The sequence below is a fragment of the Balaenoptera physalus genome (genome assembly GCF_965194825.1).
Source record: "Balaenoptera physalus genome assembly, chromosome: 18".
Classification (NCBI taxonomy): Eukaryota; Metazoa; Chordata; class Mammalia; order Artiodactyla; family Balaenopteridae; genus Balaenoptera; species Balaenoptera physalus.
The window spans coordinates 77,074,522-77,090,948 of NC_138899.1; the positions used below are offsets into that span (position 1 = coordinate 77,074,522).

The following is a 16,427-nucleotide window of genomic DNA, read 5'->3' on the forward strand; positions in this document are numbered from 1 at the left end:
TTTATGATACTTAACATTTTTAAAGACTATGCCCCTCCCCCTTTTAATCTAACATTCCTCGTATCAAGTTTGTCTGATGTTTCCTTCTAATGAGATGCAGGTTGTGCATTCTTTTATTTTCTTTTATTTATTAATTTTTTATTTTTGGCCGCATTGGGTCTTCGTTGCTGCACGCTGGCTTTCTCTAGTTGTGGCGAGCGGGGGCTGCTCTTTGTTTTGGTGCGCGGGCTTCTCATTGCGGTGGTTTGTCTTGTTGTGGAGCACGAGCTCTAGGTGCGCGGGCTTCAGTAGTTGTAGTTGCAGCACGTGGGCTCAGTAGTTGTGGCACGTGGGCTTAGTTGCTCCGTGGCATGTGGGATCTTCCCGGACCAGGGCTCGAACCCGTGTCTCCTGCATTGGCAGGCGGTTTCTTAACCCCTGCGCCACCAGGGAAGCCCCGGTTGTACATTCTTGGCCAGAACAATTCATAGTTAATGTGTCCTCGTCAGGATATCACATACAGGCACACAGTTCTGTCTGCCCCTCGTTGGTAAAATTAATTTTGATCTCCCATTCACGATGTTGTTCAGTTTCTCCACTTCATAATGACTGTTTTTTATGCCCTTGTAACTAGTAGGCAGACTGTAGGAGACACAGATATTCTTGTTCCTCATCAAAATCTCCCCCCAGACTTAGCATTCACTGATGATTTTTGCCCAATCCAGTCTTTACTGTGATGGTTGTACTGCTAGTTTTTAATAGCAGAGGAGAGTAGCGTGGTCAACTGGAAAAGAGTCCACAAGCAAGAAAAGTAAGGGAAATGCATTATGGATGTTGGAAAGAATAACATAGTCTACTCGGTTAACTGAATCAGATAAACTTATACTGGCAGAGACTAATAAGGAACTGTCTTTTTTTTTTTTTTTTTTTTAAATAGATTTAAGAAAAATGGAGTGGAAAGTACAGAGAGTTCCCAAATTGCCCCCGTCCCCACTTCCCCCTAATAGTAACATCCTTGGCATTAGTGAGATATAGTTGTTGCAATTGATGGGCCAGTGTTGGTACATTATTATCTAAAATCCATAGTTTACATAAGGGTTCATTCTTGGTGTTGCCTGTTCTTTGATCTCTCTTTGTTTTGACAAATGTATACTGATGTGTCAGTCACTACAGTATCCTACAGAGTGGTTTCACTCTGTGCTCCACATATTCCTGCTTCCCTCCTCCTCAACCCCTGGCAGCCACTGGTTGTTTTACTGCCTCCATAGTTTTGCCTTTTCCAGATGCCATGTGGTTGGAATCGTAGAGTATGCAGCCTTTTCAGATTGGCTTCTTTCACTTAGCGGTATGTATTTGAGGTTCCTGCATGTCTGTTCACAGCTTGATAGCTCATTTCTTTTTATTGCTGAATTACGATTTATTGTCTGGAGGTACCAGAGTTTATCCATTCACCTACTGAAGGACATCTAGGTTGCTTCCAAGTTTTGATAATTATGAACAAAGCTGTTATGAACATGCATGTGCAGGTTTTTGTGTGGGCATAACTTCTCAGCCTCTTTGGTTAGTGCAGCCCTGGGGAGCACAATTGCTGGATCATGTGGTAAGAAGAGTGTGTTTAGTTTTGTAAGGAACCACCCGAGTGGCTGCACCATTGCACATTCCCACCAGCTATGAGTGAGAGTTTCTGTTGCTCCACATCCTTATCAGCGTGTGCTGTTGTCAGTGTTTTGGATTTTAGCTCTTCTATGGTAGATGTGTAGTGGTGTCTTGTTGTTGTTTTAATTTGCATTTCTCTGATGACATATGATGTGGAGCATCTTTTCATGTGCTTATTTGCCATCTGTATATCTTCTTTGGTGAGGTATCTGTACTGGTCTTTGACCCATTTTTAAAATCAGGTTGTTTGTTTTCCTATTGTGGAGTTTTAAGAGTTCTTTGTATATTTTGGATACCAGTCCTTTATCAGGTGTGTCTTTTGCAAAGATTTCCTCCCAGTCTGTGGCTTGTCTTCTCATCCTCTGAACCGTGTCTTTGGTAGATCAGAAGTTTTTAATTTTAAGTATTAAATTTTAATTTTAATAAAGTCCAGTTTTTTCCTTCATGGAAATGCTTTCGATGTTCTTTAAATGCTTTTGGTGTTGTATTGAAAAGTCATCACAGACCATCAATGGGTGTAGAGTCATTGCGAGTGGGAGGCCCCGGGGACCGAGTCGGAGGTCCCTCCCATTGCATCGCGTCGTCCCCTTGCGCGTAGGAAAAGTGATGACTAAAGTTCTGTCCTACTCCAGTTCAGATGAATAAGTAGTAACTTCATTTTTATAAGATGACATTCATAATTCAAACAGAACATTGTTCAATTTTGGGGGGAAATAAAAGAAGGTCATAAGTGAAGATTATAGTTTGGCCTTTTGGGCTAAATTTTTTTCTTAAATGATAAAACAATACAGATAACATGTCCTTTGCCAAACATTCTCATTCAATCTTGGCCTGTGTTTTTTTTTTTTTTTTTTTTTAAAGCAGGCAACCAATAAAGGGGATGTTATCAAGCCGGTTACTACTCTGGATAACTGGATCTTCTTTTTTTTTTTTTTTTAATTTTATTTATTTATTTATTTATTTATGGCTGTGTTGCGTCTCCGTTTCTGTGCGAGGGCTTTCTCTAGTTGCGGCAAGTGGGGGCCACTCCTCATCGCGGTGCACGGGCCTCCCATTATCGCGGCCTCTCTCGTTGCGGAGCACAGGCTCCAGACGCGCAGGCTCAGTAGTTGTGGCTCACGGGCCTAGTTGCTCCGCGGCATGTGGGATCTTCCCAGACCAGGGCTCGAACCCGTGTCCCCTGCATTGGCAGGCAGACTCCCAACCACTGCACCACCAGGGAAGCCCTCTTGGCCTGTGTTTTTTAAGAAATAGTGTATATGGTATAGTTTGTTTTATGCTTCACAGTATTACCAAGATTAGGGGAAGTAATGGAATTTCACATCACATTAGCCTTTACCAGGAAGAAAATCAGTCACAGGTGCACTTTGGTGTTTTACCTCTACATATAATGAAAGTTATTCATTCAGTGTCCTTTTGGATAACTTGGGGGAAAAAGAATTCTTTATATACTTAATTATACTTAATGATACTAATAATAGAGTGCACTTAATTCTATCATTTTGGAACAGTGATTAAAGAAATCGAAGGTTGTAAAGCAATTATACTCCAATGTGAAGATGTTTAAAAAAAAAAAGAAATCAAAGGTATTTCCCTATTTTTACAGATAAGCAGCAAAGATGAAGATTTTTTAGACCTTTCTGTTGACGTGGAACAAAACACATCCATTACTCACTGCTTAAGGTAAGTGCAGACTTATTTACTTTGACATGTAATGACTGTCTTTGGTTTAGAATATTTTTAAATGAATACATAATTTTCTGGTATGGACAAAATTATTTTGTGTTTTACACAGGGGTTTTAGCAACACAGAAACTCTATGCAGTGAATACAAATACTACTGTGAAGAATGCCGCAGCAAACAGGAAGCACACAAACGGTAAGTTAGTGTTTTTGACATTTATAGTGATTCTTTGGCAGTGTTGTAGATGGGCTTTTCTAGCTGAAAGCGATCTATGACAATTTGCAATGAGAAAACATTCTTTCTTTTATCACCAACAGCTCAGACTCATTAGGTAATTACTAGATAAACAGTATTCAACTCTGTACCCTCGGGTGATTTCCTGCATTTAGTGATTGTTTAATAATCATAAACCAATACAGTTAAAATATTTTGCTTTGAAGCTTTCTTGATTATGTAAACTTTTTCTTGGTGAGGAAGGATGAGGGGAAAGTACTTCACTCACCCTCACCCTAGTTTCCAGTGTTCCTAGATAGGATTTTGTACCTTCTCTCAGTATATTATTATAAAGATGGTATTTTGGTATCAAGGAATTGAATCATCATCATCATCATCATCATCCTCATCATCATCATCCTGATTATTTTACTTTTTATTTTGAATCAAACTCAGAAAAGTTGCGTGAACAATACGAACAATGTTTTTTTTTTACCCTAAACCATTTGAGAGTGAGTTCCTGATATGATGTCCCAGGATGCTGGACACTTGGGTAGCTGTTTCCTACCAAAAAGGGAGTCTCCCGTGTACCGTATCCATCCAGGTCAGGAGCGTAACACTGATGTGCTACTGATATCGTAGACCCTATCTTAGTGTCACCAGCTGTCCCAAGAATGTCCCTTATAGAAAAAAGGATCCGGTCCAGAGTCACACATTGCATTTAGTATTCACGTCGCTTTAGTGTTTTTTACATCTAGAACAGTCCCTTGGTCTTTTCTTGACTTCCATTACCTTGGCACTTGAAAATTACAGATTAGTTATTTTATAGAATGTTCTTCTTTGGGTTTGTCTCATGCTTTTGTATGATTGGGTTCAGGTTATGTATTTTGGGCAGGAATCACACAGAAGTGATGCTGTGTTCTTCTCATTGTGTTCTTTTAAATGGCACACGATTCTGATATGTGTCAAGTGTCAGGGTTCCCAAGACCGCTCCTGGATTTGGGGATTGACTAGAAGGACTTGCAGGGCTCACTCAGCATATATAGTCGTGCTCACAGCTGAGATTTATCACAGGGCAAGGGGACAAGCACGGTCAGCCAAGGGGAGGCCAGGCCAGCTTGCAAGAGTCCTGTCCCCGTGGGGTCACGCAGACGTACTTAGTTCCTCCAGCATCAAATGTGACAACACGAGAGAAGTGTTGTCTCCCAGGGAAGCTCATCACCAACTCGGTGGCCGAGATTTATTGGGGGCTGGACACGTAGGCATCCTCTGCGTGGCATGTACCAAAATTCCAGGCTCCAGGAAGGAGAGCAGGTGTTCAGCATAAACCAGATGATTTGCACAGACAGTTCTCAGGCGCATCGAGACACGCTTGTCAGTTAGGGAACAGTGGGGACACCCCCCAGTCAGGTTCCCAGATGTTAACCCAGCACCCTCCTTGCACCCGGCCCTTCCGAGGACAGTCTGAGGCCTGCTCTGGGGCTCTGTCCTGCACCTCCCGTGACTGGTACTGTTTTCTGTGGACACTTGACTAAGGTGCTGTCTCCCAGGATTCTTCACTGTGAAGCTGTGCTTTTCCCCAGTTGTAATTCATACATATTTTGAGATTGAAAGTTTGATGAGAAATGGGGATATTTACAGTTTTTTTCATTCTTTAAATCTCAGTGAGGACTCAGGGATTCCTGTTTTATCCCGTGCGTAATGATTGTCTTGTTTATTTTCATGTTCACATTATCCCGATTTGGCCAGCAGGAGCCCCTTCCTGCTGCCCCCTGTGTCTTTTGCCCCGTCCCTTTGTTCTCTAGCCCCTCTTTACTTTCTAGTGCAACAAGATGTCCAGGCTCACTTTGTACCTTCCTTGCCCCCCACACTGGTACCAGCCGTTTCTCAAAGGAGCCCTGGTTCCTTTTAGGGGGGAGAATAACGTTTAAAAACCAGGACCGTGGTGTAGGTGTGCTCGTTGCCGTTGCCGTGTCACTGTTCCTGGGCCCCCTTAGTGAACAGAGCTGGAGGACGTGCGTGCTCATGTGTGTACATATGTACACACATTTACATCTGTACTTATTTATCTGTTGGTCTATCTATATCAAAAAACCACAAATTCACAGTGGTACCTCCAGTTTCATCCAACACCATAGGGTTTATTCTGGTTTTCTCCTTTTTAATATTTGTAAGCCCCTCCTCTGACACTACAGATTGGCTCCCATTATCCTTATATATTTAATAGTTTGGTCAGGTGCCCCTGTAGGTACCCAGGCTTATCACTGCACCCTTGCCCCCCCAGAAATAAACCCGCATTTATATGCTCAATGATCTTCAACAGATGGTGGTGGGAAAACTGGGTATCCACATGGAAAAGATTGAAGTTGGATCCTTACTTCATACCATTCACAAAAATTAACTCAAAATGGGTTAAAGACCTAAACGTAACACCTGAAACTATAAAACTCTTAGAAGAAAACATAGGGGAAAAGCCTCACGATGTTGAGTATGGCAGTGATTTCTTGAATATGACACCAAAAGCACAAGCAACAAAAGCAAAAACAGATAAATGGAACTATATCAAACTTTAAAACTTATGTGCAACCAAGGAAACAACGGAATGAAATGACATGAATGGGAGAAAATATTTGCAGAATATTAACAGAATGGGAGAAAATATTTGAAAACCAGATATCTGATAAGAGGTTAATATCCAGAATGTAAAGAACTCACACAACTCAACAGTAGAAACCAAATCACCCAATTAAAAAATGGGCAAAGGACTTGAATAAACATTCTCCAAAGATGACATACAGGTGGCCAACAAGCATATGAAAAGATAACATAACTAATTATCCGGGAAATGCAAATCAAAACCACAATAAGATACCACCTCACATTAGTTAGGATGGCCACTTTCAAATAAAAAGAGAAAATAATGAGTGTTGATGAGGATGTGCGGAAAAGGGAACTGTGCATTGTCAGTGGGAATGTAAAATGTTACAGCCACTGTGGAAACAGTGTGAAGGTTCCTCAGAAATATTAAAAATAGAATTACCGTATGATCCAGCATTCTGCTTCTAGGTACATATCGAAAAGAACTGATAACAGGATTTTCAAAGAGATATGTGCAGTCCCATGTTCATTGCTCTAGTATTTACAATAACCAAGAGGAGGTGGAAGCAACTTAAATGTCTGCTGACAGTCACGCATGGTCATAGGTCGTGTTCCCCTCACCCCCAGCACCATGTGCCCCAGTTGGTCCTGCTTGACATTAAGTTTATAAGAGGAAACTATGGAATTTTATGTACAATTATTAAGCTTTTCTGTGTGGTCAAGACTTGCCCTTTTTCTTTTCTAATATAAACATTTAAAGCTATAAATTTTCCTCTAAACACTGCTTTGGCTGTGTTCCCACAAATTTTAACAGGTTGTATTTGCATTATCATCCATTTAAAAATCTATTCTAATTTCCCTTGTGGTTTTGTCTTTCTCCCATGAATTATTTAGAAGTATATAGCTTAGTTTCCGTATTTCAGGTTTTTTTGCTATTTTTTTGTTTTTTAATTTTTGTCAGGAAAATATATCCTGTGATCTCTGTCTTTTGGAATTTATTGAGACTTCTTTCATTGTCCAGTACATTAGTGAATGTCCAGTTGTACTTGAGAAGAACATATATTCTTCAGTTTGAAATGGAGTATTCCAGAAATGTTGATTAGATACATAATTTGGTTGTTCATACCTTCCCTATTCCTACTGACTTTTTTTCTTAGAGAAGTCTGTTAAAGACTTTAACTCTGTGCATTTATCTGTTTATTTCTTTAATTCTATCAAATTTGGTATTTGGAGCATGAAGCTTTGGTATTTGGTACTTGAAGATTGTGTCCTCTTGATTAATTGGCCCTCTTTATTATGGAATGTCCTTATCTCTAGTAACACTCCTTGGCTTGGGTTCTACTTTGTCTGATACTAGAATCAGCCAGAGCCAGCTTTGCTGACTTTGTTAATGTCTTTTTCCATCCTTCTACTTTTTAAAAAGTTTTAAATTATAATTAGATATTATCTAATTATAATTAGATAATAGAAAGGTAAATACCTCTTACTTAGTGCAAAATGAACACACCTTATTATTTTAAAGATGTAAAAGCAAGAAAATGTATATCATAAATTCATCCAAATTTTAATCATTGTGTAGTAGGTAAATGCCATTTAAAAAAATCTAAATAGAAAATTAATTTGTAAGTCAGTTTACAGAAGATAAAAATCAATGTCGGGGACTTCCGTGGTGGTCCAGGGGTTAAGACTCTGTGCTCGCAATGCAGGGGGCCCGGGTTCGATCCCTGGTCAAGGAACTAGATCCCACGTGCTGCAACTAAGACCCGGCGCAGCATGCATGCGTGCATAAATAAATAAATATTTTTTAAAAAATCAATGTCTATTTCAAACTTTAACTAAAAAGGAAAAAAAGTTCTCTGTCCTCCCGTTTTTTTCTTCAGCATATTTGTCTTTTGGAGAAAGCATTACATTCTGAGACCACTTTTTTAACAACAGTGACAGAGATCAAGAGCTCCCTAAGGTAACCTTTCTCCACACATGTCTGAATGGAAGGAAAACCAGAATCCTATCAGTTCTTTGGTGTGTTGGTGGAATTGGTGTTTCAAGCAGGAAATCAATTTCTTTGTTTTTCCTTCTGCTGCACAATCTCCATAATGAATTTGACTCAGCTTATATATGTGTTCATTTCTTCCTGAGCCATTTCAGTGTGAGAAAAATTTTGTGAGATAGTCTCTCATCATCTTTAAAATGTGGCTCCACAGATATTTGTGTTTGACTTTATCCTGTGTCTCTTCACAAGTGTTGGGTTTCCTCTGGGAAGAAGTGCTGCTGGGAGGATTCATGTTCCTCCCGTGTTGTCTGACGGGGTGTATTTTATAAGCCAGCATTTGGACATGTTCTCTTTTCTCCATTTGGGCTTTTCCCCCCTCTGCCCTGGCTTAATTTCTAAAAGCACATTTTTCCTAACCCCCAGGCCGTATCTGTCTCCTCTTCCTAATCTTAACTGACTGTATCTAATACACTACTAACATATTTAACACTTAGAAAAATCCTTGTGGGTTTGCACCTCACTGGACATTTTCAAACGATAGTTTGCTTTTATTGTTTTGAAAGAGTTTGTTTTAACAACTCTATACCAGTTTAATTGAACATCTGATGTTTAAGAGTTGGATTACTGTGTATATAAATATATATCTTGACTTTTTTACTTTCCGTAAGTATTTTCACATGCCATTTAGAAACTTTCAACAACATTGTTTGAAGTTGTATAATATTCTGTTGTGTTTGTATTATAATGTATTTCAGCATTTCCTGTTGTTGAATAGCTAGGATTCTCCCACTTTTTCACAGTATAAAATAACTCCAGAACCGAATTCTTCTCAGAAGTCTTGTATTTGAGATGATATATTTAGTTTCGATTACTGAGGCAAAGGCCATAAAGGCTGTTAATTCGTATTGCTAGATTGCTTTCCAGGAATGATTAGGTTTTACATTTATTTTCACTAATGTTTTCCAAAAGCCAGGTTAATAAACATTTCTGGGATAATAAGCTGCCGTACCACATTTAAGATCTGTAGAATGCAGATCTAGAATAATGCTATAAAATGATTTGTTTTCACTTCATTAGAGGCAGAGGTTTAATAAATTTCATTTTTTAATTATGAAAAGTGTTTTGCTTCACTGAACACACACAGAATTCAGTACTGTAGAGTTTGTCAAGTACCTACGTGTGCTAGATGGAGAAATATAATAAAAGAGACGGTTTCTGTCCTTCCGGAGTCCAGACCCTAGAAGAGAAAGACCCAGAATCATCTAAATGTTTTATAGTGTAATAAACTGTACAGATATGAAGTGAATCTGTAAAGTGCTGATGGAGGGTTGAGGAGAACAGTTATTTGTGCCAGAAGATCAAGCGTTGGCGCTGAAGTGAAATGGGGGAGCAGAGGCATCTCGGGGAGAGGCTGCCTGGAGGGGTCTTCGGGGCGTTTGGGGATGGGGAGGCCCGTGCTTTACAGGTAAAAGCTTCACTTCTGCATTATTCCCTTTCCAGGATGCATGCAGCCACTGCTCTTACTAAGGAGCTGTTCCTTGTCTCTGGCAAACGCCTTTAATGGATGGTCTTTAATGCTTTTCTCACTGTCTCCTGCTCTCAGTTTGTTACTGAATTATATAGCTGAATAGAACAAATGGATCTCAGCCTCCATTCACCTCCAAAGGAGCGAGCGGCCTTAAGGAACTGGTTTTTCCTGCAGCTGGCACAGTGACCTATATTTCAGAAGTACAGAATTCTTAATAAAGGAATGTACCATCATATCTCTTTGGGAGCCGTACCGAGTGCTGTGTCAGATTATGTGGTTTGGTGATGATGGGGGGCAGGGGCCGCCTTAAGACTTTCAGAATTTTGCTTTGCTAATACAAAAGTCATGGGTAGAAATATGCAAAAGTGGGCAGTGCCAGGCTATGAAAACTATCAACTGTTACTTGAATCGTGAAGTTTGATAATTCTTTTAAGGACATGGTGAATGTCTTTTATGAAATTTTGTTTTCATGTTTATTTTAACAGGATGAAAGTTAAAAAGCTGCCCATGATTCTAGCTCTGCATCTGAAAAGATTTAAATATATGGATCAACTTCATCGATATACAAAACTTTCTTACCGGGTAGTTTTTCCTTTAGAACTTCGTCTATTTAACACTTCAGGCGATGCAACCAATCCTGACAGAATGTACGACCTCGTGGCTGTCGTGGTTCACTGTGGAAGGTAACAGGGCCGTGGGCCATGCTGGCAAGATGCTTGGTGGTGGGCAGTGCACGCACAGGATACTAGTGAGCCACTCGGATGCAGGCCTTTCGGAGGTTTCTGTAGCCCTTGGTGCTGTAGGACGAAAATAAGTTTATTTCAAATGGATATTTCAGATACATTTTACCATTTCCTTCTTAAAACCTTTATATATTAAAATAGTGTGTTATTGCCTGGATTTGATACTTGTTCTTATTATTTAAATATTATTCTGGGAACTTTAAGTCCTGTTAGTTTTTCTTTTCCTTTTCTTTTTTCTTGATTATTGGTAAAAAACACTGCTTAAAGAGATTTTACAAAATAAGTTATTTCTGAGATTAATTGGATATGTTCATCATGTTAATGATTGTGAAAAACACTTTAAAAAAAGGTTTTGGAGATAATCTTCAAAGATAAGCTTTCTGATTTTATAAGTCCGTGTGTTTGTTTCCTGTTAGCCAATATAGTGTACTATCTCATCTATAGATCTTAATTTATAAAATAGCTCAAAAAATTCTCAAACCACAAGAGTATCACATAATCAGCATTTATATTTGGAACATACAGTCTTCATTGACTATTTAGAATTTCCTGTAATAATTTTATTTTTTATTTATTTATTTTTGGCCGCACTGTGCAGCTTGCAGGATCTTAGTTCCCTGACCAGGGGTGGAACCCAGGCCCCGTCAGTGAAAGTGCCGAGTCCTGACCACTGGGCCTCCAGGGAATTTCCTCCTGTAATAATTTTAAAACAGGGCGCTCATCCTTTTCCCCCGGCTGTTGGAAACTTGTACTAACAGCGCGTTGTACTCCAGCCTCTCATGAGCTGTCCCTCCCTCTCCCAGCTTTCTGCTCAGAATATGTCAGGACAGCTGGGAGGGAGTCCGCTTCTGTCACAGTCTTTAACCTCCGTGGCCTGTGTCAGCCCATCCTCTGCCTCTTATCCTCAGCAATAATCTTTGTTTTCCATTTTTGGAGCATTATGTTTCTAAAGTAAGAGTGATGACATCTGAACAGAGGAAAACGATATCGGGTACCTTACAGAACCCTGGTGTAATGATCAGACTGGAGGTTTATTTTAGCATTAAAAGTGGGTTTTTTTTTTAAGTTTTGAGGTATTTTCCTCTACAGTGAAAAAGTACTCTCTGTGTCATTTTGTCACCTAAGATATTCATCTCAACTATGGAATCAAAGATCTGAGGGAACTTGGAGGCAGCTTATTCTTATATCTGAGGTTGCTACTTTTAAAATAGTATTCACCATAAAGAATAATCTGTGTTGAAAATTACTTCAAAGTCTGTAATATAATAATTGTGGTAGAATTATAATTTGATTTAAAAATTATATATAAGCTTTTATAGTGAGTCATATTTAAACTGGGAGAGGTTAAAAATCTTCGACGTGTTCTTTGTAAAGAATTTCTTTTAGGGACTTCCCTGGCGGTCCAGTGGTTAGGACTCTGCGCTTCTACTGCAGGGGACGCGGGGTTCGATCCCTGGTCAGGGAACTAAGATCCCGCAAGCCACGAGGCGCAGCCAAAAAAAAAAAAAGAATTTCTTTTAAAAGAAATAATCCCACCTTTATTTTTACATTTTTCTAGATTTCTGTGTTCCAGATTTGTTGAAAATGAGATGCAGAGGCAATTATAATAATTATAGTGGTGCTAAGAGTTAAGTACTTAAAGCTAGCACTAATAATACTAAAAAAAGTCACTTGTTTAAAGAAGTTTATGAAGTTGGAGTTTGATTTCAGAACCAAGGATTCAATATCTTTACTTTTTCAAGCATCACATGGAATCTTTCCTCGAGAAAAACTATTGCCAAGGGTTAAGACTCAGAAATAATTCTACATGCATTGTTTTGTAGTTTAATTCAGCATGTTCTGGCTGTGATCACCTCTCCTCCCCCCAAAAAATGCTAGAAATTTTTATTTAAATCTTTTATAGAAGCAAATTGGAAAATAACTTCAAAAATAATAATTTTAAAAGGCAACAAAGAATTTTATAGTATAGCTTTATATAAGGAGAATACTGGTTATATCTCTCAAAGTAGTGTACTGATTATTTGGTTTTAAAATTGAATGCCAGTTCAGATCAATGTAGCTTGATCTTTTGAGGGAAAGAATAGGTAAGGAATATTTTTATCTGTTTCAGTTTTTCTACTTTATAGAACGTAGAATATAGGGCATAGAAGAGCAATGCTAATAAACTTCGTATAAAATTAACTTTTATTTCTCTTTGTTTTAGTGGTCCCAATCGAGGCCATTATATTGCAATAGTTAAGAGTCATGATTTTTGGTTGTTGTTTGATGACGACATTGTAGAAGTAAGTAGTTTCCTAATTTCTTGTTTTTCTTCAAAGTTGTGCATGTATTTTGCTCTTGACTTTTTCCTTCCAGCTTCTCATTGTATATGACAGGTCTTCAGAGTGTAGTCTAATTTCTACTTCTTACTCCCTAACATCCAGTCCCATTGCTGGAATGGCCAGCTAACCTTTAAAATGTTTAGAATAGGCACTTCCCTGGTGGCACAGTGGTTAAGAATCCGCCTGCCAATGCAGGGGACACGGGTTCGATCCCTGGTCCGGGAAGATCCTACGTGCCGTGGAGCACGTTAAGCCTGTACACCACAACTACTGAGCCCGCGTGCCGCAACTACTGAGTCCGCGTGCCACAACTACTGAAGCCTGCGCACTTAGAGCCTGTGCTCCACAACAAGACAAGCCACCGCAATGAGAAGCCCTCGCACCTGCACCGCAACCAAGAGCAGCCCCTGCTCGCCACAACTAGAGGAAGCCCGCGTGCAGCAACGACGACCCCACGCAGCCATAGATAGATAGATAGATAGATAGATGAATAAATAAAATTTAAAAAAAATGTTTAGAGTAAAACAAGGGAAATCTTTCAACAACAGAGCTAGTTTAAAAAAAACACTATTAACAAAATAATTTATTGAGCTATAAGACACAGTAAAGTAGGCAAATTTTAAACAACTTAAATTTTTACATGTGAATGCACACATGCGCACGCACACACATAACTGCCATCTAGATCAAGATATAGTATATTTTCTACACCCCAACAAGCTCCCTTATTCCTCCTCCTGGTCAGTACCCACAGCTTTCCTCCCCTACCCACCATCCTCTGGAATCCACTATTTTGAATTTTATTATGTTACTGTGATTAATTTTGCCTATGTTTGAATATAAGTGGGCTCATCCAGTGTGACTGCTTTTGTGTCTGGCTTTTTTCACTCATCAGTACCTATGCAACTCAATCTTGTTGCCTGCAATAGTAGTTCTTTCTTTATTGCTGTCTAATTTTCCATTGTACGGATATACCACGTTAGAAACTTGACTTTTTGTCCATTGTTGACTATTAGAAATAAAACTGCCCTGATTATCCTTGTACAAGTCTTTTGTTGGACATAGGCCCTCATTTTTCTTGGGTATATTTTAGATTGAACCATATGAAATAGCCATTTTTGTAGGTCCCAAATGGTTGACAGTTAGTGGTTTCCTATAGTTCGGCCTACACCCAGGAATAGAATTGCTGGGTCACACAGAGGGTATTTGTATGTTCAGCCTTAGAAGATGGTGCTAAACATTTTCCCCAGTGTCTGTGCCATTTTACATTCCTCCCAGCTATGAATGAGAGTTCCATTTGTTCCGCATTCTCACCGATACTTGGTATCATCCGTCTTTTTAATTTAAGCCATTTGGATTGTGCAGAGCTGTTTTATGAATGAGAAAATGAAAGGCATTATTCTAAGAAAGGGTGGAGATTTTATTGGATTTAAGCAGTTCAAAGAGCTTGTTTTTGTACTAATGTTTATGTTTTGCCTCACAGAAAATAGATGCACAAGCTATCGAAGAATTCTACGGGTTGACGTCAGATATCTCAAAGAACTCTGAGTCTGGCTACATCCTTTTCTATCAGTCCCGGGACTGAGGGAACCGCTATGAAGAGAGACTTTCTGCCTCATTTCTTCTCTGGTTATTTGGGAGAGGATCAAGCACCAGTTTTCCAAGAAAAGAGAAATGCAGGAAGCTCAGGGGGCAGTAGCACACTTTGCACACAGTAAAGCAAAGGCTGGATTCACACGCTCTTCCTACCATGGTAGTTGATTGATTTGCTCAGGTATCATGCTGTCTGTGCAGTTCCATACAACAAGGCAGTGAAATCAGAGATACCAGCTCCTCTTGTAAAACAGCCTTCCAGTAATTGACATGCATTTTCTCTTCATTAATTGCACCAATAATGATTGAACTCCTTGGGGGTGCAGTAGAAAGAAAAGGAGTCTGTGAGGTTGTACTGACAATTGCAGGAGATGACGTTGAACACACTGCATACATTTGCCTGGTTGAACACGTCGAGAAGCAATACTGGGTGGTCTTTTCAAGCGTAAACCAGAAATACTTTTGGGCCCAACACTTGCAGTTGCCTTCCTGATGTAAAGAAACTAACAGATACTAGAATCCAGTGTCAGGAAGACAAATACGTTTGCTTCTCTGAAGAAGCTTATAATAATATACAGTATATGTATATCTAGGGAACAGTTGGTCAAAAGTGGCTTTTTGTTTCCCCAAGGGGAAAGACTGGCTTTGTAATTATAATTTTTTTCCTTATTTATTTTACTTAAAACTGGTAGAGTCTAAGTATTGTATGAAGTGCCCATGATTGTGTCAGTAAATTTGAGCATATTTTTATTAGTTTTTGTCAGTTTAACTAATCCTTTTGTTTGTTTCTGTTTTTAAGGTGAATTTTAAACTCTTTTAAATCATAAGTTACCTTAAGAAAAGTTGCAATGAGAGGAGGTACATATTCTTTTTCAGGAGGAACTGATATCTCTGGCTAAATATTTGTCCTAGTTGTCAGTCAGTTATTTTATTCAGTTTTAATTTCAGCAAAATTAAAAACTATCAAAAATTCCCTATCATTGTGGAATGATCTAAGAAACCCTGGTGCAGTGGTGGTGTGCTGGTCTTGAGAGTTCTTCAGTACTCTGTTTCAGGTTGAGGCCACGTTTGGAAAATTCATGTCATAGCAGTTACGTTATTTTCAAATGTTCTTTATCCTGGAAAGAAGTGATCCATCCCAGCCCCAGCGCCTGGAGAGCAAACAGACCCTGTGAGGATTACATTTTAATGAGGTCGACCAGAAGTACTTTGAAAGCAAGTCTTTTTTTTTCCCCTTCCACCTTTACAAATGTTATTGGAATTTAACTTTGTGTTTAAGACTTCATTCTGTTGGGAGTTTCAAGAAGTAATATGTGTGATGTAAGATGTATGTAAACCGTTGCAGTTGACACTTTTCCATGCATCAAGGAAGTTGTCTGACAGTGGCCGAATGTAACTGGCTGAAAATAATTGAGTATATATTCAAGATAATAGCAATCAGGTCTTAGATATTCTTTATCCATGTTTTTCCAGGCAGTAATCTTTCTTTTTTAATTGTTGTAATTTTGTAAACTTATTTTACTAATACTGTTGAATCTGAAAAACAAGCAACAAAAAAATATTTTGTCTGCTGCTATTATTAACATTTATTATCTGTATCTTTTAGCTCAGGAAATGACTTCACCTGTTCGTTCCATGAATAGATCTTTAACAGGGTCACTTAGCTAATTGGGCTGTTGAAACAGATGTGCTGGGAGAAAATGATGATATATTTTGACAGATTGCTTTTTAAGAGACAGTTTCTAAAGCCTTACCCTGGCTGGAATGGTTCTGTACAAATTATATGGCCTGCCTGATCTACCAACATGGCACAGAGAATCACAACCAAGAATGTGAGCAAGGTGATAGCTGCGGAGGTGGATGCATTTTTTATTTTGAGGGCTTCAGCCAAATTGTCTTGGAATTTAAAGCTAAATTTCTGCAGCTTTCAGTATGGAGACGAGGAGTAACGTGAAGCTGAACCAGTTTTTACTTGCTGTGGGCCACAACATGTATGAGAAAGATAGATGAAGTCATTTGCATAAAGGTACAGCATTGGGATACTATGTTGTGTTTGTTTTTACATTTTGCATTTTAAAAAACATACAGTGAAGTAAAAGCCAAGGTTAAATTTCCTGTTAAA

The 16,427-nt window shown here is 38.9% G+C and overlaps 1 protein-coding gene and 1 long non-coding RNA gene across 2 annotated transcripts in view; one reads left to right on the forward strand and one right to left on the reverse strand.

Moving 5' to 3' along the window:
- Nucleotides 1-15,866, forward strand: part of USP12 (ubiquitin specific peptidase 12) — a 79,518-nt gene extending 63,652 nt beyond the window's left edge. The window contains exons 5-9 of the mRNA XM_082435711.1: nt 3,242-3,318; nt 3,431-3,514; nt 10,134-10,331; nt 12,595-12,673; nt 14,196-15,866. Coding sequence (XP_082291837.1) covers nt 3,242-3,318; nt 3,431-3,514; nt 10,134-10,331; nt 12,595-12,673; nt 14,196-14,297 — 540 coding nt within the window. The 3' untranslated portion in view covers nt 14,298-15,866. The remainder of the gene's footprint in view (nt 1-3,241; nt 3,319-3,430; nt 3,515-10,133; nt 10,332-12,594; nt 12,674-14,195) is intronic.
- Nucleotides 814-3,234, reverse strand: LOC309647910. The gene is made up of 2 exons (XR_014256389.1): nt 2,870-3,234; nt 814-2,466 (listed from the first exon to the last, which is right to left on the reverse strand). It is a non-coding gene; the product is annotated as an uncharacterized lncRNA (long non-coding RNA).
- Nucleotides 15,867-16,427: the final 561 nt, after the last annotated feature.